The following is a 22,833-nucleotide window of genomic DNA, read 5'->3' as shown; positions in this document are numbered from 1 at the left end:
AAATTGATGAAGCAGTTACGAGTATCAGGTCTGCTCACAAATGATGAATGTGTGTCTTCTGTGATTATGGACCCCAAAGTGCTCTCTTCAGGGCCAGTGCTAAGGCTGATGCACTCCTGACCCTTAAAGCCTCTGCTGGAAGTCTCCAAACAGGCTGTGTTTGCTTTCAGAATGAGCAGGTAAATCTTGTATTTTGTTGAAAGAGGCTTTCTGTTCAAAGAAGATATTATACAGCTGGAAATATGTGAATAATAGCTGCACATTATGATCTGTGTTAAAAGATGCAGATATTTTAAGCCCTCACAGACTCAGTATTCTCTCATAGTACAGCTCCAAACACTTCTGATAAATGATAAATAGCAGAACACTCTGTGGAGCACATCTTCACTGATGTATGCAAATTGATGTCTTTTATTGGTTCAAAGGCAAGATTTGTAACAGCTTTTATTGTAGTGTGAACCCTTCCTGTACGGCTGAACTTCACAAAAATTAACTTGTCCTGTAGCTGTTTGATCAAGCTGCTCTGCAGGCATCTGCAAGGTGCCTCTGACACCTCCCATAAGCACTGTGAGAATTAGGAAATTGCCAAAGAGCAGCATCCTCATATTCCAAATCTGGAACTGCAGAGCCTCAGTCTTGCTCTTCTCTGGACTATGTAGCACAGTGCTATAGTGCTGTCCTTCCTTGTTCTGTTTTGGGTTATATAGTTACAAAATTATTATCGATGTAGAAGTTTTTTCTTGTTTGTTTATTTTTCACATTCTCTGTGGTGCTTGATGTGCCAGTTGAAATGCACAGCACTCGGATGGAGGCAAGGAGTTCAACAGGAGGAAGATTAAGGGTGGATATACTTGAAAGTGTGTTTTACTGAGGGGACAAATCCAACAATTAAAAAGTAGTGAGAATGATGAACATGTTTTAAGTGCATTTACTAAGTCTCTTAGCAAGCTGGAAGTGGTTTCTCTGGGTTAGTCTCATCTTCCCCTGCCCTAAATATGGCTCAAGGTCAAATGTTACCCATGGCATTATGATTGCAAGGCTGCTCTTGATAATTCTTGACACGTTAAAATAATTGGCAACTCCAGTAAAGTCTAAGGATTGCACCTGGTGAGGTTCAGTGAGGACATTAAAAAGAAACCTTTTCATTTGAAGCACAGAGAAGGGAAGAACTGGATGCTCAAAACAGAATCTCCATCCTTGGAGGTTTGTGAGACTTGTCTAGTATAGGCTGTGCTTTACTTAAATTGGTCTTGGTTATGATACTGGGCTTCAAGTGAGGTCTTGTGTTGGGCTAGATGAGTTCCATATGTCCCTTCTGGACAATGACTTAATGATCCTGGGAAATTTTCAGAGGAGTATTTTATGAGGGTTTGGGTGAGGTTTTGTTTTGGGCCCATCTCCAAGTAAGCACCTTTTTCTCCAGGCAGAGTCCCACAGGTCAGTACAGTCTGTTCATTGTGGCTTAATGAGTGGAGGAAGGAAGACATTTATTAAAATACATTTTGCCATTGTTACATCCTGTTAAGACACTCCATTTCTTTTGTCACTAAATTGTAGATTATGAGGAATGTATTTTCTATACAAAGACACAAGCATGATGTTCATTACAGAAGCTCTTTAGCAATTTGCCCAACAGGAAGGCATTAATCAGTAGGATTGAAATGAGTGTGAAGTGTGATCAGTCCTGAAGTGTGCTGTGCTGTGTGATTCCTCACTCTTGTAAAGACACACTTGATACAAAGGCTGTTCACAGACTTCTTTTTTCTTTTCAAGTGAATTCCTCTTGTCATTTACCTGTAAAACTTTTTATAATCTAGGTAGTACTTGTGTGTGTGTGGTGAAGGGAGTGACTGACAATGTTGGGATGTTTATGTGGCACTGGCAAGTAATTGTGAGAGTAGTGAAGTCTCCAGGGGCTTTCAGTAACTAGAGGTAGAAAAATGCTCTTGAATTATAGTAAATTATTAAATTAGTCTTATTGTAGAATAATGACTGAGTCTGCAAAGTAGAGATGATTTCAAGGAAGCAATACATGTTTGCCTTGAATTTCTTTCAAGCAGCATCATCCTGTTTTGTAGACAGATTGAGTAGTTTTATGTTATCTGAATTCCAGTTGATCATTAATTACTTTTCTACCTTTTGTCAGTAACTTTTTCCTCACTCTGAAAATAAATCATGTTGATACTAGGACTGTTACTTGAAAGGGAAATATGAGATTTTAACATGCAATACAGCCTCCAGTGTGCAGGATTTCTCTGGTTTTTATCTTCTGTATATGCAGTTTGATAATAATGCTGAATTCCTCTGAAAAGTTCTGTTCTGAGTCATCATGCCAATTTATTTGATCAATGGCTAGGTGATAATTAGAATAGAGCCATTTTTAGAACAATTACCTTTTTTTTTAGGTATTTGAAACAAAGCCAGAAAAATAATTACATTCCCAGCCCTTCTGAATTCAGTTTATTTCTTCATCTCATTCTCCAACTCTAAAAGCTTTCAGCATCAGAAGACACCAAACAGAGGCAGCTGCTCAGAGCAGACTGTGGTTAAGCTGGTCAGCTTTCTCTTGTTGAACAATTAGAACTGAAACCCAGAACTGTTATTTCTGGCAGGGTTTCAGAAAGGAACATGAGGGTTTATAAATGATAAAGTGTATACAGTCCAAAGTGTTTCTAATATTAGAACCAACACAGGTAAAGTATACCTAAAGAACCAAATTCTGTAACTGCATTGAATTGTTTTCATTATCTTCAATATTTTCTGTGTAATCATAGTTAGACCCCGTATTTGAAATATGGCTTTGTTAATAATCATTTGAAATTTCATCTTTTACATTGATAGATAGTAAAAATCAGTTTATTTAAAGTAAGGTAAAATGTTTGTTTCAATCCCAGAGTGCTGCATGGAGCATAGAAAAATAAAGATTGAAGCACAGTCCCTGTTTGCAGATTTCTGCCAATTTAATTGTTGTACATTTTTTGGTGAGGGCTGGATGATGAAGTTGTTTGTCAATACAGTCACAACTCGTCTGACACTGAAGTGGGGAATTGTTAGTGCTTATATCGGAATATTTATTATAACTCAATATTTCATTAATTAGTTTTATAAACAAAAGAAAGTATTTGTTTCACTGGATGCTCTGAGTTTTACCAGATTGGCTAAGAGAATGTAAAAGGAGTTTGTTTAATGAGCTGGACCTCTGCAGTATTTGCAGTCCTGCACTTGTCTGTCACCACGGAGGGAGCAGAGCAAAGTTGCCTTTCCCTCCCTGAGTGTTTGCATTTGACAGAAGTGTCAGAAACCTGGGCCTGTTGCACTTTCTGTGTGAACTCTGGCACTGCTGGGAAATAGCTGACGTAACATTTCACTTTTAGATGCCCTGTGACCATAATGTTTGGAATTTTGGAATCAAAGTGCAAAAAAATGTGGTGTTTCCTGTGTGTTAATGCTGTAGTTCCTTGCTGCAGTTGAGTTGGCCTATCTATAATTGTGTTCTTTAAAACTTGGAAAAAGAGAGGAATGAAACTGAAAGAAGAAGAATGCTTCTGCATTTTTTTTTTAATACTCACGAGGAAAACATAAGACTACACTTTATTAATTAAAAGATTTTGTTAAAATGTGTATTTTTATTTGTGCTGTAGAATTTACATACTGGTTAATAAATTATTTTAATATAGAACTTGATTTTAAAATTACATATTAGTAGTGATTTTAATCCATTGTGTCTTAAAGTGTGAGTGCTTACTTGAAGTCTTGTTAATGGAATTTCTGGGTCCTGTTTTCTTTGTGATGATGTGAAATTAAAGATGTGTCACTCTATGGTTGGCATCAGAAAATCCTTCTGTTGTGAATTCAGATTGATGAGTTCTTTTATTATATTGAAAGCTAGAAATCAGTTTTTTAAAGTTTTGAGAGCTGGATTGAAAAATTGTTCTGAAGTAAATCCTGTCTCTGTGCTATTAGCAAAACCTCGAAATACATAATGCCAGGTGTCTGATAGCAAGGTGAGAACAGAAGTTCTTTTGCCAGATGGTCTCTGACATTTGAAGACAAATAAAAATGCTGAGTAGTATTTCAGAGAAAAGAAAAAACAACCTACCACTAAAACAACCCCAAATCTGCTGCATCACCATTTCATTAGCATAAAGGTTAAGCATGAAATTCAAATCAAGAAAAGATCATGGCACTGAAAGCTGTCAAAGGCGTGAAGTTTTAGCCTGGGCTTGAATTGTGATACCTCTGGGTTTTTGTTTTGTTTTCTCCTCAGCTCCGTGGGACTGGCAAAAGCGGCTTTAGAAGCAATTAATGGTTTCAATCTCTTTGGAAATCAGGTAATATAAGTGTTTGTTTTCCCTCCTTTTTTGTTAGCAATAATGATTTACAGGATGGATGAGAGGATACTTAGGAGTATCTAGCACCATTTGTTAGCTTCCAGCTTTAAAGAAAGTTAGTTTGCAAACTGATTGCTGCTGTTTCAGGTACAGAATTTATCTGATAAAATCATCAGTGCCCTTACTATCAAGAATCACTTAGGATTTTTCCTCAGAAAAATTCTAAAGTGGCTGCAGCTTAGTATGAAAAAGCATTTTGTTGTCAAAATGGTTTTTTCCTTCAGAAAAGGAAAAAACTGCTTATCTGTTGCTGATACTAGAATATGCCTCCACCTTCCTTTTGTCTGCTTCCTTCATGTGGCTTTTGATCAAGACTTTAAACAAGCTGCTTTTATATAATCCCACTTTTTAGCTTGTTTTTAATTTCAGTGTGATGCACAGCCATAAAGTCTCTTCTCATCCTTTCATGTGGCTTGGATCCATTAGGAATGCAAGCCTTTTGTGAGACTATTATTTCTGCTGTGTATTCCCCTTCTATGTGCATCTTTCTTTTTGGTGCTATACCTACAGTGGCCTGTAGCTAAAATAAAAGAATGCTCTTCCAAATTAATGGTTTAGAAAATTGTATATATGGAAGAGAGATGCCATACATTTTAAAAGTTGATGTCAAGTGTTCAGAACTAGGAGGTAGTAAGGATTTTAGTAATGATCAGACACTGTATGTGCGCTGTTATTCTTTCAGAAACGACATTTATCTATAATCTTTACCTTCCCAACAGTTTCAAGCACCAGTAAGTGTGGCTGTTGAGGTTTTTTTCAATTTTTTTTTTTGCTGAATTATGAAATGGATGAATAAATGGCTGAAGCAATACCAGTTTAAATGCTTTGAGAGTTTATTTCCAAGATCTGTGGTTGGCATGAACAGAATCCATTTTGACCTTCAATCCATGCAGAGTTTGCCTTTGTGCTTAGCTCCAGCTGTGTTCCAACGGCTTTGAGAATTCCTTTTGAGCCTCTCAAGAGACTTGTTGGCACCTGCAGCTGCACAGGTACAACCTGCAGAAATCACTGCTGGAGGACCACTGCTCACAGCAAGAGGAACACCTTAAAGGCTGACCTGGGCGGGGTTGTTTGTGTATGAGCTGCACGCCCTCTGTTGAGCTGGGCAAAAACTATTTTATTTTATTTTTTTCTTTTTTTTTCCATAAATGAAGTCTCTGTAAGGTGTTCTTACTCCAGAAGTTTACAGTCTTTATAGAGAAGTGAAAAATAGTTCATTTGTCAAACAAGGTGCTTGTGGGGTTATGAAATGTAAATGAGCCTGTTCCTGAATCCTCAGAAAATCCTTCCCTGCAGCGCAGACTTTGGAACTGCACGTGTAGGTTGTGTTCACAGTTTGTAGATGAGTTTAGAGATCTCTGAATAATCAGAATCTGGCATAAGAAAAAAGTTAACAAATCATCAAAGCCAATGTGATTATTTGTTTACATTCTTATTGCAGCACTAGTCAGTGTATATCTTGCTAGAATGACTGAGAAAACATTATTTTTCCATGAGGACAGTGGAAAAATTGTTTAGGGTTTTGTTTACCGTAGTAAAGCTGAGTGTTTTTATGATAACTATGTATAATTGGAGTGCAGTTCAAGAGTAAGTAAGAATAAAACCCTTTGGAAAGACTTCTCAGTGGATGGTAGCCCTGGCACATGAAGGGTGGTGAGGTGTTTATGTAGAAACTTCACTGGAAATTGAAGGTTTTGAGCTCTGGAAGAGTCCTCCTAGGAGAGTAGTATACGAAAGAAACTGACTGCTGTTTAGGAGAAATTTGGTGGATTTATGAAAATTGTTGGGACTGTAGCGGAATGAATTCATATTGACTGTGTCTTCCAGTGGGGGAGTGATCCTGAGATTCATTATCTGTTGCAACATATATGAAGATACCTGTTCATTAAACCTGAATTTGCAAGAAGTTGCCTACTAATAATAGTTCTAAATGCTATTGATTCTGTTTAAACTCCATCTCAGCCAGGGGAATTTTTTTTAGTGTTTCAGGAAGCATCAAGAAGTTGACAGAGAAATATAGTGTTAAATTACTGATTTTATTAGGAAGTAGATTTTGCTAAGGAGTAGTTGTTGATAGTGCAGGCCTTACAATAACTGAAAAGCAGACCATTTTTATTTGCTATGGAGGTCCTTTCCCAAGCAGTACCTGTGCTGAATATCCAGTTGTTTGTGTTCTAACTGACTTGTAGTGAAATATTCACCATCACTGCTTAGAACATTTCTTGCATTCACAGGGAAGAACAACTACTCTTTTTGTTTGTCCTTAAAACAGGCCTCGTTTTTCAAGAATTAATAGAAGAGTTAATAGCTTGAATGAATCATACAATTACTAATCAGTGATAAAGCCATCTAATTTTGGCTATACTTTGGTATATTTAAAAATATTTTTAACTTGAAGTCGTGCTATGTTTTCTGATTAAAATTCTCAGCTAGCAAGCAATGACAACATAACCCAAATTAAATACAGAACCGGTGAGTTTCAGCAGGATGCAGCAACCTTCTTCCCTTTGCCTTAAACAAATGCAATGCTGTGTTCACAGGGCTGCTCCTGGTCTGTCATATTTGTGGATTTTGATGCCCATAACCGGAACAGACAGACCCTGTGCTCGTTGCTGCCCCGGGAGTCGAGGTCTCATGTAAGTCATTAAAAGAAATTCACCTCAACAGAGTGTGCAGAAAACAAGTGGATATGAGTTCTTAGTTATATGATAGACCTTCTGATCTGCTTGATAAAGGTGAAATTTGCTGGGAAGGTGTTAAGTTTTTGCTTTTTTAATGTCACTGCGATGTAATTGTTTTTCTGAAAAGGAATTACAATTGTGCTCTTTATTTTTTTAATACTTAGATTAAAATGGTAACCTCTTGGTAGCTTTCTAGGCAATTTTAAAATAAAATTTGTAATAAGTGAGATTTGCAGCCTTGGGGATTTGTTTTTCTTTTGGCCTAGTTTCCTCTATACACTGTGTCTGCACTTTTGAGGCCCTTTGTTTTAGCTTTAATTCTTTCTGTTGTCTAGGAAAAAAACCTTTAAGGTTGGCTTATCATAAATTGCTGAATATGAACAATTTCTTGTTGTTCTAAATTACCATTACAAGTGTTTTTCCTTAGTGAGTAAATCTAAGTGGCATAAGTGTAGATTAGTTTGAAAACATCTATTTCAGTGCTAGCCTCAAATGTAAATTTGGTGTTAGAGAATCAGTAATTTAAAATGACTGATAACAGGGTTTTGCTTTTTTATTCATTCTGGAATATAATAGGAGTTTTGTTCATGAAACAGGCTATTAATCTTAAACATTAATAGTTTCCTTATTGTCTAGAAGAATTATAGCAGAGTTGTAGTGCTGGATAATTAAAATAAAAGGCACTGTCAGCTACTTTTTTTATAGTCAAACGGTCTTTCGGAACTCTTGCTGTTAGTTGTTTGCTGGAGACTTGAGATATTCCAACAGGAGCTGATTTTATAACTTATCCCATAGAAATCTTTGTGTTCTTTTTTTCCTTTTATGGGTTCATGTCAGTCATATTGGCAGAAACTTTTAAAATAGTTAAATATCTTGACTATATCAGAAGAAATGGACACCTTTTTTGTGTGTTTCTGGAAGCTTACCTGTAGACGTGATGCTCTCAGTAGCAATCTTTTAATTCATAAGAGATCCACATGGTTCCTGAGAAAGTTGCTCATATTTTTTCCTGGAATTATTCTCTTATCTTCTTTGTTGTAAATAGGCTTGTTTGTTCCAGCACCCTAAGAGTATTTCTGAAAAAGCTGTTCAGAAATGATCATAGGTACTTCTCAGCATTGCACCTTTATGAAATATTTGTGCTTCTTTTTGAGCATATGACACTCAAATGTTTGTTTTTCCTCCAGGAATAATCTGTAGAATGTATTTAAAAAACAAACAAGCAAAAAATCCTAAAGCACAAAATTTTATAATGTTTTCAATTGTACCCGCACATGTATCAGCTGTAAAACAGGTGACACTCTGAGTTAAATAAGTTATCTTCTAAATTGTATTTCTGCATGTTTGGTTTGTAGTTTATCCTGATACTTCCCAAGAAATCTTATTTTGCACACTATTTTCTTACATTAGCACTATGGTTTTGATAAGATAATGTTCCAAATGTACATTTCACTTAGTAAGTTAAACAGTCTTTGTTTGTGCATCAAATAATTGTCAGGGATCTAATTAAATCTGTAATGTCCTATTTCTCCCTCTCCTGCAGAATACTGATGCAGCTCTTCTGCCCTGCCTTAGTTATCCTGGGTTTGCTTTGGATGATGAGGTTCTGTTTGGTCAGACACTAGATAAAATTATTAGAAAGTTGAAAGGCAAATACGGGTTTAAGAGGTTCCTGAGGGACGGGTACAGAACGGCGCTGGAGGACAGAACGCGGCGTTATTATAAACCGGCAGAAATCAAGGTAAAACCCTGCCCACCCCGGCACCCCTCCACTGCTGGAACTGGAATTGCACAGGGATTCTTCAGGGCTTCAAGGCAAGGAGATGCCTTCTGTAACTTGCATGTGCAGTTTGCAGAGATTCCTAAGTCAGCATTGAGTCCTGGGCTTGTTTTGTAATGGATGTGCTTTCATTTACATTTCGGGTACAGTTGATTTCACGTAACAAATAAGGAAATTATTTATCATTTCATTTAATTTCACAGCTGACTACAGTCTGAGTCTATGGAAAGCAATTTTGCTTTCTATCACAGTATTTATCAGTTAGGGTTATCTAAATGAAAATTTATTTCTTTTTTCCCCATAGTTTCCCTGTGAAAAATAAAAAGTAGATTATTTAAATATTCTGCTTCAGAATGAGCCGCAGCAGATGTAAAGGCACACTTAAAATGCCCATGGAATTAAGAAGTGATACTAAATATACTAAAATATTTTTGCATTCATGTTTGTCTTTCGTTGCTCAGAAATTACTCTACAGGATTATTCAGATATATTTCCTTAAATGAAAATGATGAAATGTCTGATGATTTTTTCTTCTTTGCAGCTTTTTGATGGCATTGAGTGTGAATTCCCTCTGTTTTTTATTTTTATGATAATTGATGGTAAGTATAGCTTTACATTCCTGTTCCTTGAAGGCATTAGAGAGATGAGCTTTTAGAGGAAACGTACAATATTATTTTCCTGTCCTGCCAAAATAAACCATAATGCAGTGACACGAAATATCTCATTGAGAGTTCTGCCTCCTGGGTTACAAAACCCCAAGCATCCCAACCCACTATATTTCAGCAGTTCTAATGTGAACCGTTTTTAGAATATAACTCAGTAAGGGTTTGTTAAAAGCTTCAATCTCTGGCATTGTCCTGCATTGCCTTTTAAGCCTGAAAAACTTTCAGATGTATCAGAACTTCTCAGCAGCACGGGAAGGAAAAGGGAGGGAGAACACACTGCCACACTCAATGTGCTGCAGGGCTTATCGAGTTGAGCATTGTGTGGCAATTGAATGAGAATTCAGAAAAGAAAGGGAACCGGGAAAGGTTTCGTTTCTCCCTGACCACGATTTTTCATGTAGTCAGTCTGATTGAATAATAAAGTAAAAAAAAAACAAAAAAAAAAACCAAAACCAAAACAAACAAACAAAAAAACCCCCCAAAAAAACAAAAAACAAAAACAAAATCAAAACAAGAACAACAAAAACAACACTACCTTGGTCTTGACTTGAGGACAGGAGCCACACCAAAGAAATTCACAGGGTGATCTCAGGATGGAAGCTACAACTTGCATAGAACAGAAATCTGAAGAGGAACATGAGTAGGGTTACTGCTGTCAAAAATATTTTTTAATGGATTAAAATCTGTCCATCTTTTCTTTCTCCTGTAGCACATTGAATCCTTTTCAGCTACAGGCAGTGAGGGGCACAGAAATCTGCCGTCAGCCTCGACTCCTCTGCGGCCACCCACAGATTAAAATATTGTTTGAAGATATAATAAGGTTTTACAATCGGTATTTCTAAAGAAATGTTTGACTTTTTCAAAGGGTGAGGCCCAAAACTGAGGAGAAAGCCGCTGACATTTAATGCTGCCCACTTGCAGTTTTGAGAACAAAAAGATAGTCATCTTCAACTGAGGTTAACAAAAGAATAGAAAAAGCGTTTTACGCTTCTTGTTAACAAAAATATATCCTTTGCACATGCTGTCCTTGTCCAGTGTCCTGGACCACACTTCTAGGAAACAGAACAATTCTGTTAATAGATTTTGTGCAAATATCTCCAAGCTTCCAAATCCACAAGTTCCCTAATGCAAAATCTGAAGTGTGTACGCAGCAACGGCAAAAAGACAATGACGTGGGAGGAGCAGAGATTGCTCCTGTCAGGAGTATCCTGGAGTGTTTTGAAATGTTCACTGTGTCTCTTGAAACACACCTTTTTGTGTGCAAACTTTGACTGCATTTGTATCTCCTGGCAACTGGGAATATTCCTGTATATATGCTCAGGAATATTTGAAAATGTAGTGAACAGTACTTGTCTAGCTTTGGGTTTGGATGGAGTGTTGAAGAGCCATGGAAAGAAAAAAAAATTTGGTGGTTGAAAAAGGGAATATTAATATAAGATTTATATTGCAAAATTTTCATCTAGCTCATTTCCCTTTGTATGTTAAAGAACATTCTACTTTAAACCATCACCCTGCTTGTCAAATAGATCTGTTTTTTCTTTGATGAACAGAAATGGGTTTTGTACTGTTAATATATATTTTCATTTAAGAACTTTCCATGAACTGAACAATAATCATGCTACTATTCATCAGATTCCTCTTAGGAAGTTCTGCTAAAACTACTTCTAAGGGAATGGTGGTCCCAAACATAGCAGTGTCCCCCCAAAAGCAGCATCAGGGAGTTGACTGTTGTGATCTACAGCTCAGTCTTACTTTTCATGAGCTATTTAGTGTGTAGGCACTTAATATTTAGTTCTGAAAAGGAAAGGCTGGATTTTTTTTTTTCTTCCTCTTTTATGAACTTTAAGGTAATGGAAAAACTATTTCTTCCAATAAATCAATTAATGTTTGGTTATTTTTAGGCATTTTTAGAGGAAATCCTACACAAGTAAAGGAATATCAGGATCTTCTGGACCCTTTGCTTCAACACACACCTGAAGGTATTAACTGGAAATTGTTCTTCTGAAACAATTGTTGCTTTTTGTTGACCTGATATTATAAAACTCCTGACTTTCCAGTTAATGGATATTGTGGTCAGAGCAAATGAGAAGTAAGAACATCAACGCGTTTCCTAATGGCAAAATACTAATTGTAAAATAACCTCTTTTATGTAGATACATTACATCATAAAGTGTGATAATAAAAGTAACATTTTTCTGGAAAAATACTAAAGTAAGATTTACGCTGTGCCCACTCCTTCCTCCCCTCCTTCACCTCTGTTCCATTATTTACACAGTTCACCTCTGCTTTTCAGGCAAATATTAACTACCAGCAGTCAGATCGTTTCAGTGTCCCACTTGGACCCAGTTGAGAATTACTCTCATCAGTCTTTGTCACTTAATTTTGCAAGCTCTAAAAAATAATTTGGTATATGCATATGAAATTGTTTCTAGCTTAGAGCTGGGAAAGTGGCTACATAATAATGTTATTATAAATGTTCTTTTATTTAAATTGGGAACGTGAGAATTTTTGTGGCACCGCAGACAATGCTAGTGGAGGCCTACAGGCACAGCCATCCAAAATTCAGTTTAAAAAATAAAGAAAAAGGCCATAAATTTGAGTGGGAGGACAAGGAATGGCCTGAGAACAGAACAATCCAATTTTAAAACTCAGCATTTCGGTCACCTGTTCTTACATCTGTGGTACAGTTGCACAAGTGGATGCAGAATATGCCTTGTTCTTTAAACTTTTTGAAGTGAACTAATTTCTGTAAGGCAGTCAAACATTCCCTCACCAAATTTGCATTATGTAGCAAATTTTTCTTGCTGGTTGTTGGTTTTTTTTTCTGATTACTAATGAGTATGTGAAGGTTCGTGGACACTGAATTTATCTCGTGGTTCCTTTTGTTGTGTGTCATCACAAATGTCACATCTTAAAATTTCTGGGTGTGTTTTGGTGCCTCACTCATTTGAATTTAATATCTTTAATAATTGTTGCTTTCCCATTTTTTCTCTGCTTCTTCCTAGTAATTTGTTTTTTTCTAAGCAAATAGTATGGACACCACAGCTTTATTTTGTTTATCACCTGTAGTTTATCCAAATTAATTCAAGAGTAGAGCAATTAAGGTGGAATTTAATTATCCAGGAAGCATATTAATTTGCTTTTCAATTTCATATAATTAGGCCAATCATTTGTAATCATGTCTCTAAATTCCTGATGCATGTCCACTTAAAAAGTTCTGAAATAGTTTACAAAGATCAGCAATACCTGTGGCATAGTTCTAGATACAAGGTATGTATCTTCTAGTAGAGAAGTGGTGCCATTTTGTTTCATGATGTTTCAAGGTTCAAGTGCTCGTTTTAGGCATTTGATTGATAAAATTATCCAAAACCGAGTTGCCTCTTTTTGAGCAGGAATTTTAGTTGGAAAGAATCGTCTGATACTGAGCCTGCGTTACCTGCGGGGCGCAACACCCCGAGTGCTCCACTGGGACCCAGCTTTCACTGCTTTTGGTTAAGGCTTCTTAACTGAACTGCATTTCCCTTCAGGTGACTTCTTTTATTTTTAGTTTGCACAGAAGGTGCTGCACAGACAACATACCTGCTCTGAGAAGGAGTTCTGAGGAAACGTCTGGTGAAATACAAAGTAGTTTAACATTGCCCTGGGGTTCCTCACTGCAGAGATAACAATGAATGACAATCTCTGTCCGAACTGTCCCTGGGGCGCGATGTGTCGTGGTTTGGATCCGCTTCAGCTTTATTAGAGGACTCCAGTCAAGTAAAGAGGGCAGTGATAATTACTCACTGGCTGTGCTTGCTGTCCCCAGGGTGCCCTGTTGTCCCCAAGTATTACTACGTGCCCGCTGACTTTGTGGAGCTGGAGAAGAGGAGCCCGGGCAGCCAGAGGCGGTTCCCCAGTAACAACGGGCGGGACGGGAAGCTCTTCCTGTGGGGCCAGGCCGTGTACATCATTGCCAAGCTGCTGGGTGAGGGCTGAGCGCCTTCAGCTTCTGTCCTGATGTGTTCCTCTTGAGTTTTGAATGGACCTTGAGTAGCCCGTGTGTCCTCTGCTCTGGTACATCTGTGACAGACAGAAATTGCTTTGCAGTGCTTTTGGTTTTATGCTGCATGCTATAAAGCTTAGTGGAATATTTCATAGAGTACTGAAAATCTAAACATGATGACAGATTTTTTTTTTTTCTGGCTTTCCCCTTATTTTCTTTTCCTCATGACAGAATATATTAATGTGATGCTTTTTGGATTAACTGTATCAGCTGCACCTAAACAGTGATGTTTCTAAGGGATTTATAGCATTCAATTCAAATTATTGACTGCTTAAGCAAGACAAGTTGAAACTTCGAATAGCTGCAGTCTCAGAGAAAGTTAGTGATTCATCCGTCTGTGTTATTTTTACCCTTTTTTCAATTGTATGAGCAATTGCAAGTGCGTATCAAAGTTTGACCGCTGAAGGTTGTTATGGGGAATTTCAGTCACAAACAAACTCTCAGTCTCCCTTGGAATGATTTTATTATAGGCTAATGCAAAAAGAATGGTTAATCCAGAAAAATCTTTACAGTTGGGGTTTTTTCTTAGTATTTCTTCTAGGAGAAAGATATATTACTTTATTTTAATATGATCAGCAGTTACCTAGTAATCAGTAGATGGAGTTCTGGAAACTATTTTACTGTTAACACAGAAGGGAAACAGGCTGTTGATAATAAAAATGGGAAAAGTTGAAGGGTAGTTTAAAAATTCAGCAGTTGGCAAGAACAGTGGATGTATCTTTAGGTATAGAGGGACAGAGTCTGTCTGGTGCTCCACCTGTTAAGTTATGCTGTATTCCTTGCAAAGTTTCTCTTTTAGCCAACACTTCAAAGCAAATGCAGGCAATCTCACTGTTAATTAAAAATTAACATTAAATTAAATAATTGAATTAATTAAAAAAAAATTGTAAGAGTATTAGCCAAGTAATCCTCCGGTGTGTATAGGTTGCTGTAGTAGTTCTGCTAGTATTGACCTTGTACTGATGTTTGTGTGTTTCTGTACCTGCAGAATGCTGGTTAAATGAGTTCTATTTATAATTTGCTAGCTGTTGTTTGTGTAACATAAACATTCTTGTTCTTTGCTGAACATTCTTACGCACTGCTTTTTAATTTTATTTATGTTTTAAAATTTTTTTTCAAAATATTCAAAATTTCAGAGTAATTTTTTCCTGCTTCTTTCATAGTCCATGCAAACAGGTTTTGGAGATCTTACAGCGATGTGCTCATCAGAGGCTGTTTTATCAGGAACTCCTTTTATTCCTACTAATTTAGACTTGGTACATTCAATTTTGCTCCTTACTGGTGAAAACCTACCGGAATAACAATCTTGTCCTTGGTGAAAGTGTTGTGCGTATTACTTTGCTTGTTGGTGGTTGCTAATTAAGGGGAAGCCTGGCTCCAAATACTTTGATATCTGGGAAGGTCTTGGTCTCCCATTTCATTTTCCATTCAGAAATCATTGTGTTGCCTCCAGGGTATCAATTAATTTGTGTTTGTTCAGCCTCCTCGCTCCTGCCGTGTAGGCAGCGCACGCTGCCGCCTTTGTAGCTCCTGCTGTTGTCTCTGGGCCTGGGCTCTGCCTCTTGAGGTCCAAATATTTCTAAATGCAGCAACATGAACCTGAGTCAATTGTTACCCTCCCACAGAGGGGAAAACAGAAACAGGGAAGTCAAAATTTTGATCCTGCTTACAAATGCTGAGTAATAGAGGCTGTGAAAATGCCTGTGTGTCACTGTTGGAGGGCACCACGTTTATGCAACTGAAAAAATTGTTTGTGAAGGAGTAAAGCATGTGTTTTGCAGGTGTTTTTCACAGAATTTCCTTCTCGCTTTGGATGAGGAGGTTTGCAAAACTGTTATGTTAAGGTCCGTATTTTGGAGCAAGGGAAAGGAGTCACAGGTGTTCAGCTGTTTCATGCTACTGAAAATCCACTCAGTCTTTCGTTTAGTGGCTCTCTTTCCTTTGTTTATCCTTAGAATTCTTGTATCTTGTTGTGTGGATTCAGTGCTGCCTAGAACAAAGAGTTTTAGCAATATTTTTATAGACCAAATGGATTAAATATTGTCAGCTGCTGCTGATGCAGATAGGGAGCTAACAAAGGAATATGCTTTTGCAGTCCAATACACTTGTATTTGTGATAATGGTAATGAATATTCACTAGCAGTTAGCTTAAGTTTTATATTAGTCTATTGATACAGTTCTATTAAATATGAAATTATTCTATTATTCTGACCATATATTTTAATTACTGAGCAAAGTAAATCAGTGTTAAAACCAGTAGAACCATAGAACATGCATTCTGGAAACCTCTCTTGTTTTTAACGCTACGAGGCAGAGCCCATTCATCGTGAAATTGTTTGGTTAATTCATTTTATTGCATTAGCAATATTTCACATAATTCAAGCAGCTTCCATTCCTTTAGCCAGCATCAGATTTCTGTGTGGACTGGAGCTTAGACGAGTGCTTTGCTCAGACGTGGTTTGGTAACTCGTGTCAGTGTTAATCAATCGTCCGTAGCCATCTTTTATCATCCGTCTTTCTCGGGTTGGTGCCCGTGGCTGGTGGCCCTGCAGGAGCAGCGCAGAGCCAGGAGCAGGCTCCTTTCCTGGCTGCAGTCCAGCAGCTGGGTCGCAGCAGCAGGCTGAGGACAGCACAGCATGCAGGGCTGGCAGAGCTCTCGCAGCAGAAGGCTCTGCAGGGCTTCCTTGCCCTGCCCTGCCCAGCCTGGGCTCCTCAGTGCTGTCCCTGCTGTCATCACTCTGTGCTGGCCTGGCCCAGGCAGCCTGCAGGCAGGGCATCTTCCGAGTTTTAAGCTGCTGCCTTCAATGACTCACGGCACAGTGCTCAGAAACATTCTGATCAAGGCAGTGTTGGTTTTCTCCAAGCTGAGCGCAGCCCTGAGTCATTTCTGGTTTACATTAATACCTTATTCCCTTGTGTTGGGGCTTTTAAGAATAGCTACAAAATTGTTGACTTTGAGGCAGAAGAAATGAAAGCGTATTGTGACTTACTCTGTGTTAGATATTAGATCAAGTTTGGACAGTTTCCTGTCAAAATACAATTTTGGTAGGAGAAAGCTTATTTTAAGGGTATAATAGCTCATACTAGATTATGAACCTGTATTCAAGGAATTGGTTGAAACTTTTTAATAGTGTTTTTTTATTGGAGTGCTTTTTTGGGAGAAGGCTAAAATACTGGGGTTTTAGGTTTGGTGGGGTTTTCACCCCCCCACCATGTTGAATCTGCTAGATTTCAAATATTTTAAATTTTTTTCACAATTTTTCCTTGAGGTACCATATTGAGAGGTACCTTTGATATCTCTTGTCCTTTCCAGGATTCAAGTCATGTGATTATCTTGAGATAGAAGCTGTCTGCTTTTCCTCAAAGCTAAACAGTTTTTGCTGGTCACTGAGTTTATAGTTAAAGCTCTAGAATAATTCCATGGTTGTGGATTAAGGGCATTCTACGTGACTTGTATTGTGGAGTCTCTTGTCTGCATGTAATCTATTAACATATCTTTGTGAGCAAATAAAGGCTCGGGTTTTTATACTACAGTATTGTAATTAGCTGTAGCAAGAACAATGCTTGAGTCATTCGTTTTGAAGTTAACACAATTCTGAATTTTTCTGAATGTGCTTTTATAAGTCATTGATCTTAAACGAAGAACAGCTGCAACACAAAAGTTGACATGGCTTCTTCACAAAAGCTGCAGAAAGTACTCAAGTGATTCTGTATTTCTCTACTCATTTTCTTTCAGCTGATAAATTAGTGAGCCCTAAAGATCTGGACCCCATCGGCCGGTACGTAGCCCCCCAGGACCAGCGGAACGTCAGCATGCGGTTTTCAAATCAGGTAAGCACTAGCTTAGTATTGCAATATTTTAACTGGAAAATTGTCATCTAAGTGCTGTATGTGGTGCTCTAATATTGCAGTTAAAGTGCAAGGGAAAATGTGTGTGCCTTTTGTGAACTGATGGAGGATTGCTTTTAAAAGGAATATTGTAACGTGCAGTTTTGGAGAAGTGATGAACATTTGCCTTCAAATTAAGTGATGCAGTCAAAATGATAGATAAAATGGAAGTTTAAATAGCTGCTAGTAAACAGGTATGTGTCTTTGAGTTGTAGGTTATGTCAGGAAGGCAAGAATGAACCTTCTTTTCTCATTACTTCAAAGTCATTTCAACTGCAGCACGTAAAAGGTAAAACCTTACAAAAGAAAGGCCTTGTAAGATCCTGGTTCAGGCCTTGCTGCTTCAGCTGGGTACAGCTAGCAGCTAGCCTGATAAGGTCCCATGAGAAAAGAATTATAACAGTGACAATCAGTTTGCACAACAATCTGTTCTTGTGGGAAGGCAGTTTGCACCTGTGTGGAGAAAGATTGTACCCGTGTGAAACATCTTCCCAGGAGACAAGAATGTAAACGTATGTAGAGAGGAAAGGTTTTGGCTGACACGTACACTAGGAAATCCTAACCAATGAACAGAATTACAAAAAGTTGCTAACCAATTAGAATTGAACACAATGCCTTGTGATAACCTTATAAATATGAGCTGTGAAGAATTAAAGTTGGCTGTTGTGGATGAAGAAACAGCTGTCCTTGTCTCTCTCTATTGCGACAGCAACATATTCATAGTTTTTGTATTTAGAGTTCCTAACAGCTGCAAGAATGAAGTGTTTTTTGTTTTTTTTTTTTTTGTTATGGTAGATACACCATCCCTGTAGGCATTTAAAAGATGTGCAGATGCAGCATTTAGGGACAGGGTTCAGTGTGGGTTTAGGAGTGCTGGGTCAGTGGTTGGATGCCATGACTGTAAATGCCCTTTAATGATTCCATGTGCTCCTGTATTTGGATGAAATGCATGGTAGGAATGAGTGACCGGGGATGGGGATTGCTTGAGACATAGTAATTGAAATCTATAGTGAATGGGACAGCAAGATATGAACATGTCTGTATGTAGGGAACTCCTTTAATTAAAGAGGTAAGAGCTGTGTGCATGGAAATGTGTAGCTAAAAGATGTGTTTCAGCCTTTTTATTTCTTGTATAAGGAATGTAAATTTAAGAAGTTCCTTGTTCAGCATTTTGTGTATTTGTTATTGAAGCATAAGAGATGAAGTATTTATCATAAGATTCACTCTAAGTTCAGAACTGAACAATGTTTTTCTTGTTCTATCCAAATGCTGCTTATGCCCTCAGTTTCCTACTATTTCCTGTTTCCAAGGTAATCCGTGTGCCTGGCTGTTGGTTCATTCATAATGAGACTTTCATTGTTCACAGTGCAGCGCTTGCCATGTTCCTGTGAGATGATGAAAGCTCCGTGATGTCATTTGTTCCTGGGTGCTTTGTTTGTTCTTACATCATGGGATTATGAATGGGACAGAACCTGGGAGCTGCTGGCCCTTTTGGGGTGCCCTCAGGAGGGGCCTGTGTTGAGTCAGGCTTGCTGCAGCCCATCCAGTTTCTCTTTAATTCTTCAGACCAGTCACTTTTAATATGCCACAGCTGAGCACTTTGAAGGAGATGAAGCTTTGTTCTCAAGGCACTCTATGACTCATCAGGAAATGTCTTAGTAGAAAAGCATTTTTACTACTGTTTGGGTACCCAGTATGTGATAGGCAATTTTCAGATCTTCAGAGAGAAATTGCCTCTGCCCTGAGAGCTTCCCAAAAGTGATAATAAATAAAACAATGATAATTTATTTTCTGATGACTTACTCATTGAGGGCCACTTAGTGAGTCAATAAAGAACTTAGTAAAATGCAGCTACCCTGTAAAATTCAGCAGTGTAATAGGGACTTTAAAAGTCAATGGTGTTGAATGCATTGAAGCTAACTTAAACAGCTGCATTTTGATATTTTACTTCATCTGCAGCCAATGCATGAAGAAGAAAGGAAGTTCTGAGCATGCCTAGGTCTGCTCATACCTCTGTTCTTCCCGGTGGTGATACTCCTTTGCCGCAGATGACTCTGCATGTGTTTCTTTGACATGTAAATGCCCAAACTCTCCAAGATGTGGTTCCCAGTGTGGGTTGGAAGGAAGGGATGCCCTTCTGAATGAGTGGGAAATGGAGGCTGTGGCATCAGGCCTTTGGCATTGCAGCCTCTGAGCAGCAGTGTAGAAACGGTGACCAGAGGGATTCATGTCCCTGTAAGGCTGTCAGGTGGCTGTGGAATTTCTTTGGGATTGTTTGTGCTGAAGCAGCTGCTGCAGTATTTTGGGTGGTTTTACTGCTGCAGTATCAGGGCAAAATGTTCCTTCATGCAGATGTCAAATGGGTCACTGTTAAGAGAAGGTTAAAGATGCCCTGGCATGACTCAATTGAGCTGTACCAGCAAAGGTCTTCAAATTCCAGACAAGAATCTTGAGTTTAGCTTTTTAAATCCTCATTTTAGATTTGCTTAACCAGTTTGTCTGAATATTTGATTATGCCATTTTATCTAATTGAGCTAATTTATGCAAAATGAGTATCTAGTATTTGCCTTAAAGTGCAGGGAAAATGACTAAAAATACCATACAAAATGAGAACATAGCACATCTTAATGTTGTCTTCAGAAATCAAAAGTAGTTTCTTCTCTTTAATGATGTCTTCTCTTTTCCATATAGATAAAGAATTATTCAATTAAATTGAACACAAAACTATTTCCACTTGTATTAAATTTTATTCCTGTAAGCAATAAACAAGGATATGTAAAAATTTCAGAGGCCTGTGTATATAATTTTTGTTGAGATACAGTGTTTTGAAAGGAGATGTACCAAAAAGAAGGCTTTTTAAATTTTTATTTGAAGCTCTGTGCTAAGTAAATATTTCTTCAAGAAAAGTGTTTTCCATGTAGGCATATTTTCATATTGTGGATGCATTGACTGTAAACTGTAAACCCTTGCCACTGGAAAATGTGATTAATTTAATATATTTGTGGCTTTGGTGCCACTACAAAAACATGCCTGATACCCACATAATAGTGTAGATTTAAGCAAGCAATGGAAAGTATTTCAAATATTCTAACCTTACTTTTACAGCTTAGAAACATCAATGAAGAATTAGGTCAAGAAAAGGAAGGTAGTATAGACCTCCAAAGGCAAGAGTGCTATGAAAACTGTATATATATAACTATGTATAATTACAGCTGGGAGTGCATTAGAAAATCAGCTCGAGGACAATCTTACTGCTTGTAGAAAACTGAGGCATCAAATGAGCAGTGCAGTAAAAACATAATAGCCACTAATATTAATTTTGTCTGTTTATCATTTGAAGGAAATGTTTTTTCTCCTAATTCAGTGCCAAAACCAGTTCTTTTCCACTTTCAGGAGGCTGTGTCCATATGTTCTCTCTTGGGGAAGTGCCAGTGTGGTGCTGGAGCTGGGTTCAGCCTGTGTTCCTGAACACACTGAAGTCTAACAGCAGTCACAGGGCTTCCTTCTCCTCTGCTTTGCAATCCTCATGCTCAGGTTAGAGCCCACCCAGGAGTTCAGAAGAAATGGAATCATCCATACTCTGTTTACTTGGAAAGGAGATAATGCAGGGAGTTCTGGTTCAGGGTGACTCTTTAGAACTGAATTCCTTAGAAGAGCTTATTTTGTGACTCCTCTTTAGTGTCTCCAGATTCAGGAGAGATTTTGACTGCTTTGGGTTGTTGTATTCTGTTTCGGAAGGATGTAGCATAGAAGAGGGCCTGGATGGTAATGGTAACATTTAGGAAGTAAGGTAGGGTGGGGGTTTTCTGGAATTGTTTTTTATTTTACTGGTGCATGTGAAAGCTGATTTATTGCTGTCTTATGTTTAATTTCATCTTTAACAAAAAATCATAACCTGACTAAATTGCCAGTGCAGGATTATTTTATCTTGAGTTAAGCTGAAATATGTGTTTAGGGTTACAATTAATTAACTGAATTCTTTGCATGTGATGACTGTATTCTTTTAATGTTTTGCTTTGTAGAGTTAGCAATCGTTTGTAAGGATTTTATTTCAGGTACTGGGAATTAAGATTAATGCCTATTGATGAAGAGAATTAGGAAAAGAATAGTCAAAATAATAGACTCCTTATTTTTTACTTTCAGGGAAATAGACAACACATAAAGAAAGGACTACAATTATTACTTATAGATAGACTGAGATATTTTAAGACTTTTATGTTTAGGATTAGAGCATGTCTAATTTAGATGGGGCCATATTGGATGATTTGTTTTGTCATGTTAATTGTAAATACATTCTTGCTTTCATTCCAATTAATACAATTGGAATGTCTACCACAGTCAACACAGTTCTAAACCTGCCTAATGCTGGTTTGGAATTTGAAGCACATACATGTGCTGAGTTTGAGTTCAGGGGGCTGATGTGTCAGTGCCAGTGGGCACAGGGTGCTCAGCAGTGGTGATGCTGCCAGGACAGCTCAGTGCCAGTGGGCACAGGGTGCTCAGCAGTGGTCAGTGCTGCCAGGACAGCTCAGTGCCAGTGGGCACAGGGTGCTCAGCAGTGGTGAGTGCTGCCAGGACAGATCAGTGCCAGTGGGCACAGGGTGCTCAGCAGTGGTGAGTGCTGCCAGGACAGCTCAGTGCCAGTGGGCACAGGGTGCTCAGCAGTGGTGAGTGCTGCCAGGACAGCTCAGTGCCAGTGGGCACAGGGTGCTCAGCAGTGGTCAGTGCTGCCAGGACAGCTCAGTGCCAGTGGGCACAGGGTGCTCAGCAGTGGTCAGTGCTGCCAGGACAGCTCAGTGCCAGTGGGCACAGGGTGCTCAGCAGTGGTGAGTGCTGCCAGGACAGCTCAGTGCCAGTGGGCACAGGGTGCTCAGCAGTGGTGAGTGCTGCCAGGACAGCTCAGTGCCAATGGGCACAGGGTGCTCAGCAGTGGTCAGTGCTGCCAGGACAGCTCAGTGCCAATGGGCACAGGGTGCTCAGCAGTGGTCAGTGCTGCCAGGACAGCTCAGTGCCAGTGGGCACAGGGGGCTCAGCAGTGGTCAGTGCTGCCAGGACAGCTCAGTGCCAATGGGCACAGGGTGCTCAGCAGTGGTGAGTGCTGCCAGGACAGCTCAGTGCCAGAGGGTGCTCAGCAGTGGTGAGTGCTGCCAGGACAGCTCAGTGCCAATGGGCACAGGGTGCTCAGCAGTGGTCAGTGCTGCCAGGACAGCTCAGTGCCAGTGGGCACAGGGTGCTCAGCAGTGGTGAGTGCTGCCAGGACAGCTCAGTGCCAGTGGGCACAGGGTGCTCAGCAGTGGTCAGTGCTGCCAGGACAGCTCAGTGCCAGTGGGCACAGGGTGCTCAGCAGTGGTGAGTGCTGCCAGGACAGCTCAGTGCCAGTGGGCAC

General features: G+C 38.8%; 1 protein-coding gene across 6 annotated transcripts in view; it reads left to right on the top strand.

The window, feature by feature from the left end:
• PHKB (phosphorylase kinase regulatory subunit beta) overlaps nt 1–22,833 on the top strand; it is a 72,895-nt gene that overhangs the window by 20,655 nt on the left and 29,407 nt on the right. For all 6 annotated transcript variants that reach the window (XM_040075077.1, XM_040075078.1, XM_040075080.2 and 3 more), the window contains 7 exons: nt 4,268–4,331; nt 6,932–7,027; nt 8,616–8,813; nt 9,394–9,451; nt 11,419–11,496; nt 13,323–13,481; nt 17,296–17,390. In XM_040075077.1, coding sequence (XP_039931011.1) covers nt 4,268–4,331; nt 6,932–7,027; nt 8,616–8,813; nt 9,394–9,451; nt 11,419–11,496; nt 13,323–13,481; nt 17,296–17,390 — 748 coding nt within the window. The remainder of the gene's footprint in view (nt 1–4,267; nt 4,332–6,931; nt 7,028–8,615; nt 8,814–9,393; nt 9,452–11,418; nt 11,497–13,322; nt 13,482–17,295; nt 17,391–22,833) is intronic.

This window comes from Hirundo rustica, chromosome 11, assembly GCF_015227805.2.
Source record: "Hirundo rustica isolate bHirRus1 chromosome 11, bHirRus1.pri.v3, whole genome shotgun sequence".
NCBI lineage: Eukaryota > Metazoa > Chordata > Aves > Passeriformes > Hirundinidae > Hirundo > Hirundo rustica.
The sequence above is the reverse complement of the archived record's forward strand: the minus strand, read 5'-3'. Positions and strand labels throughout refer to the sequence as shown.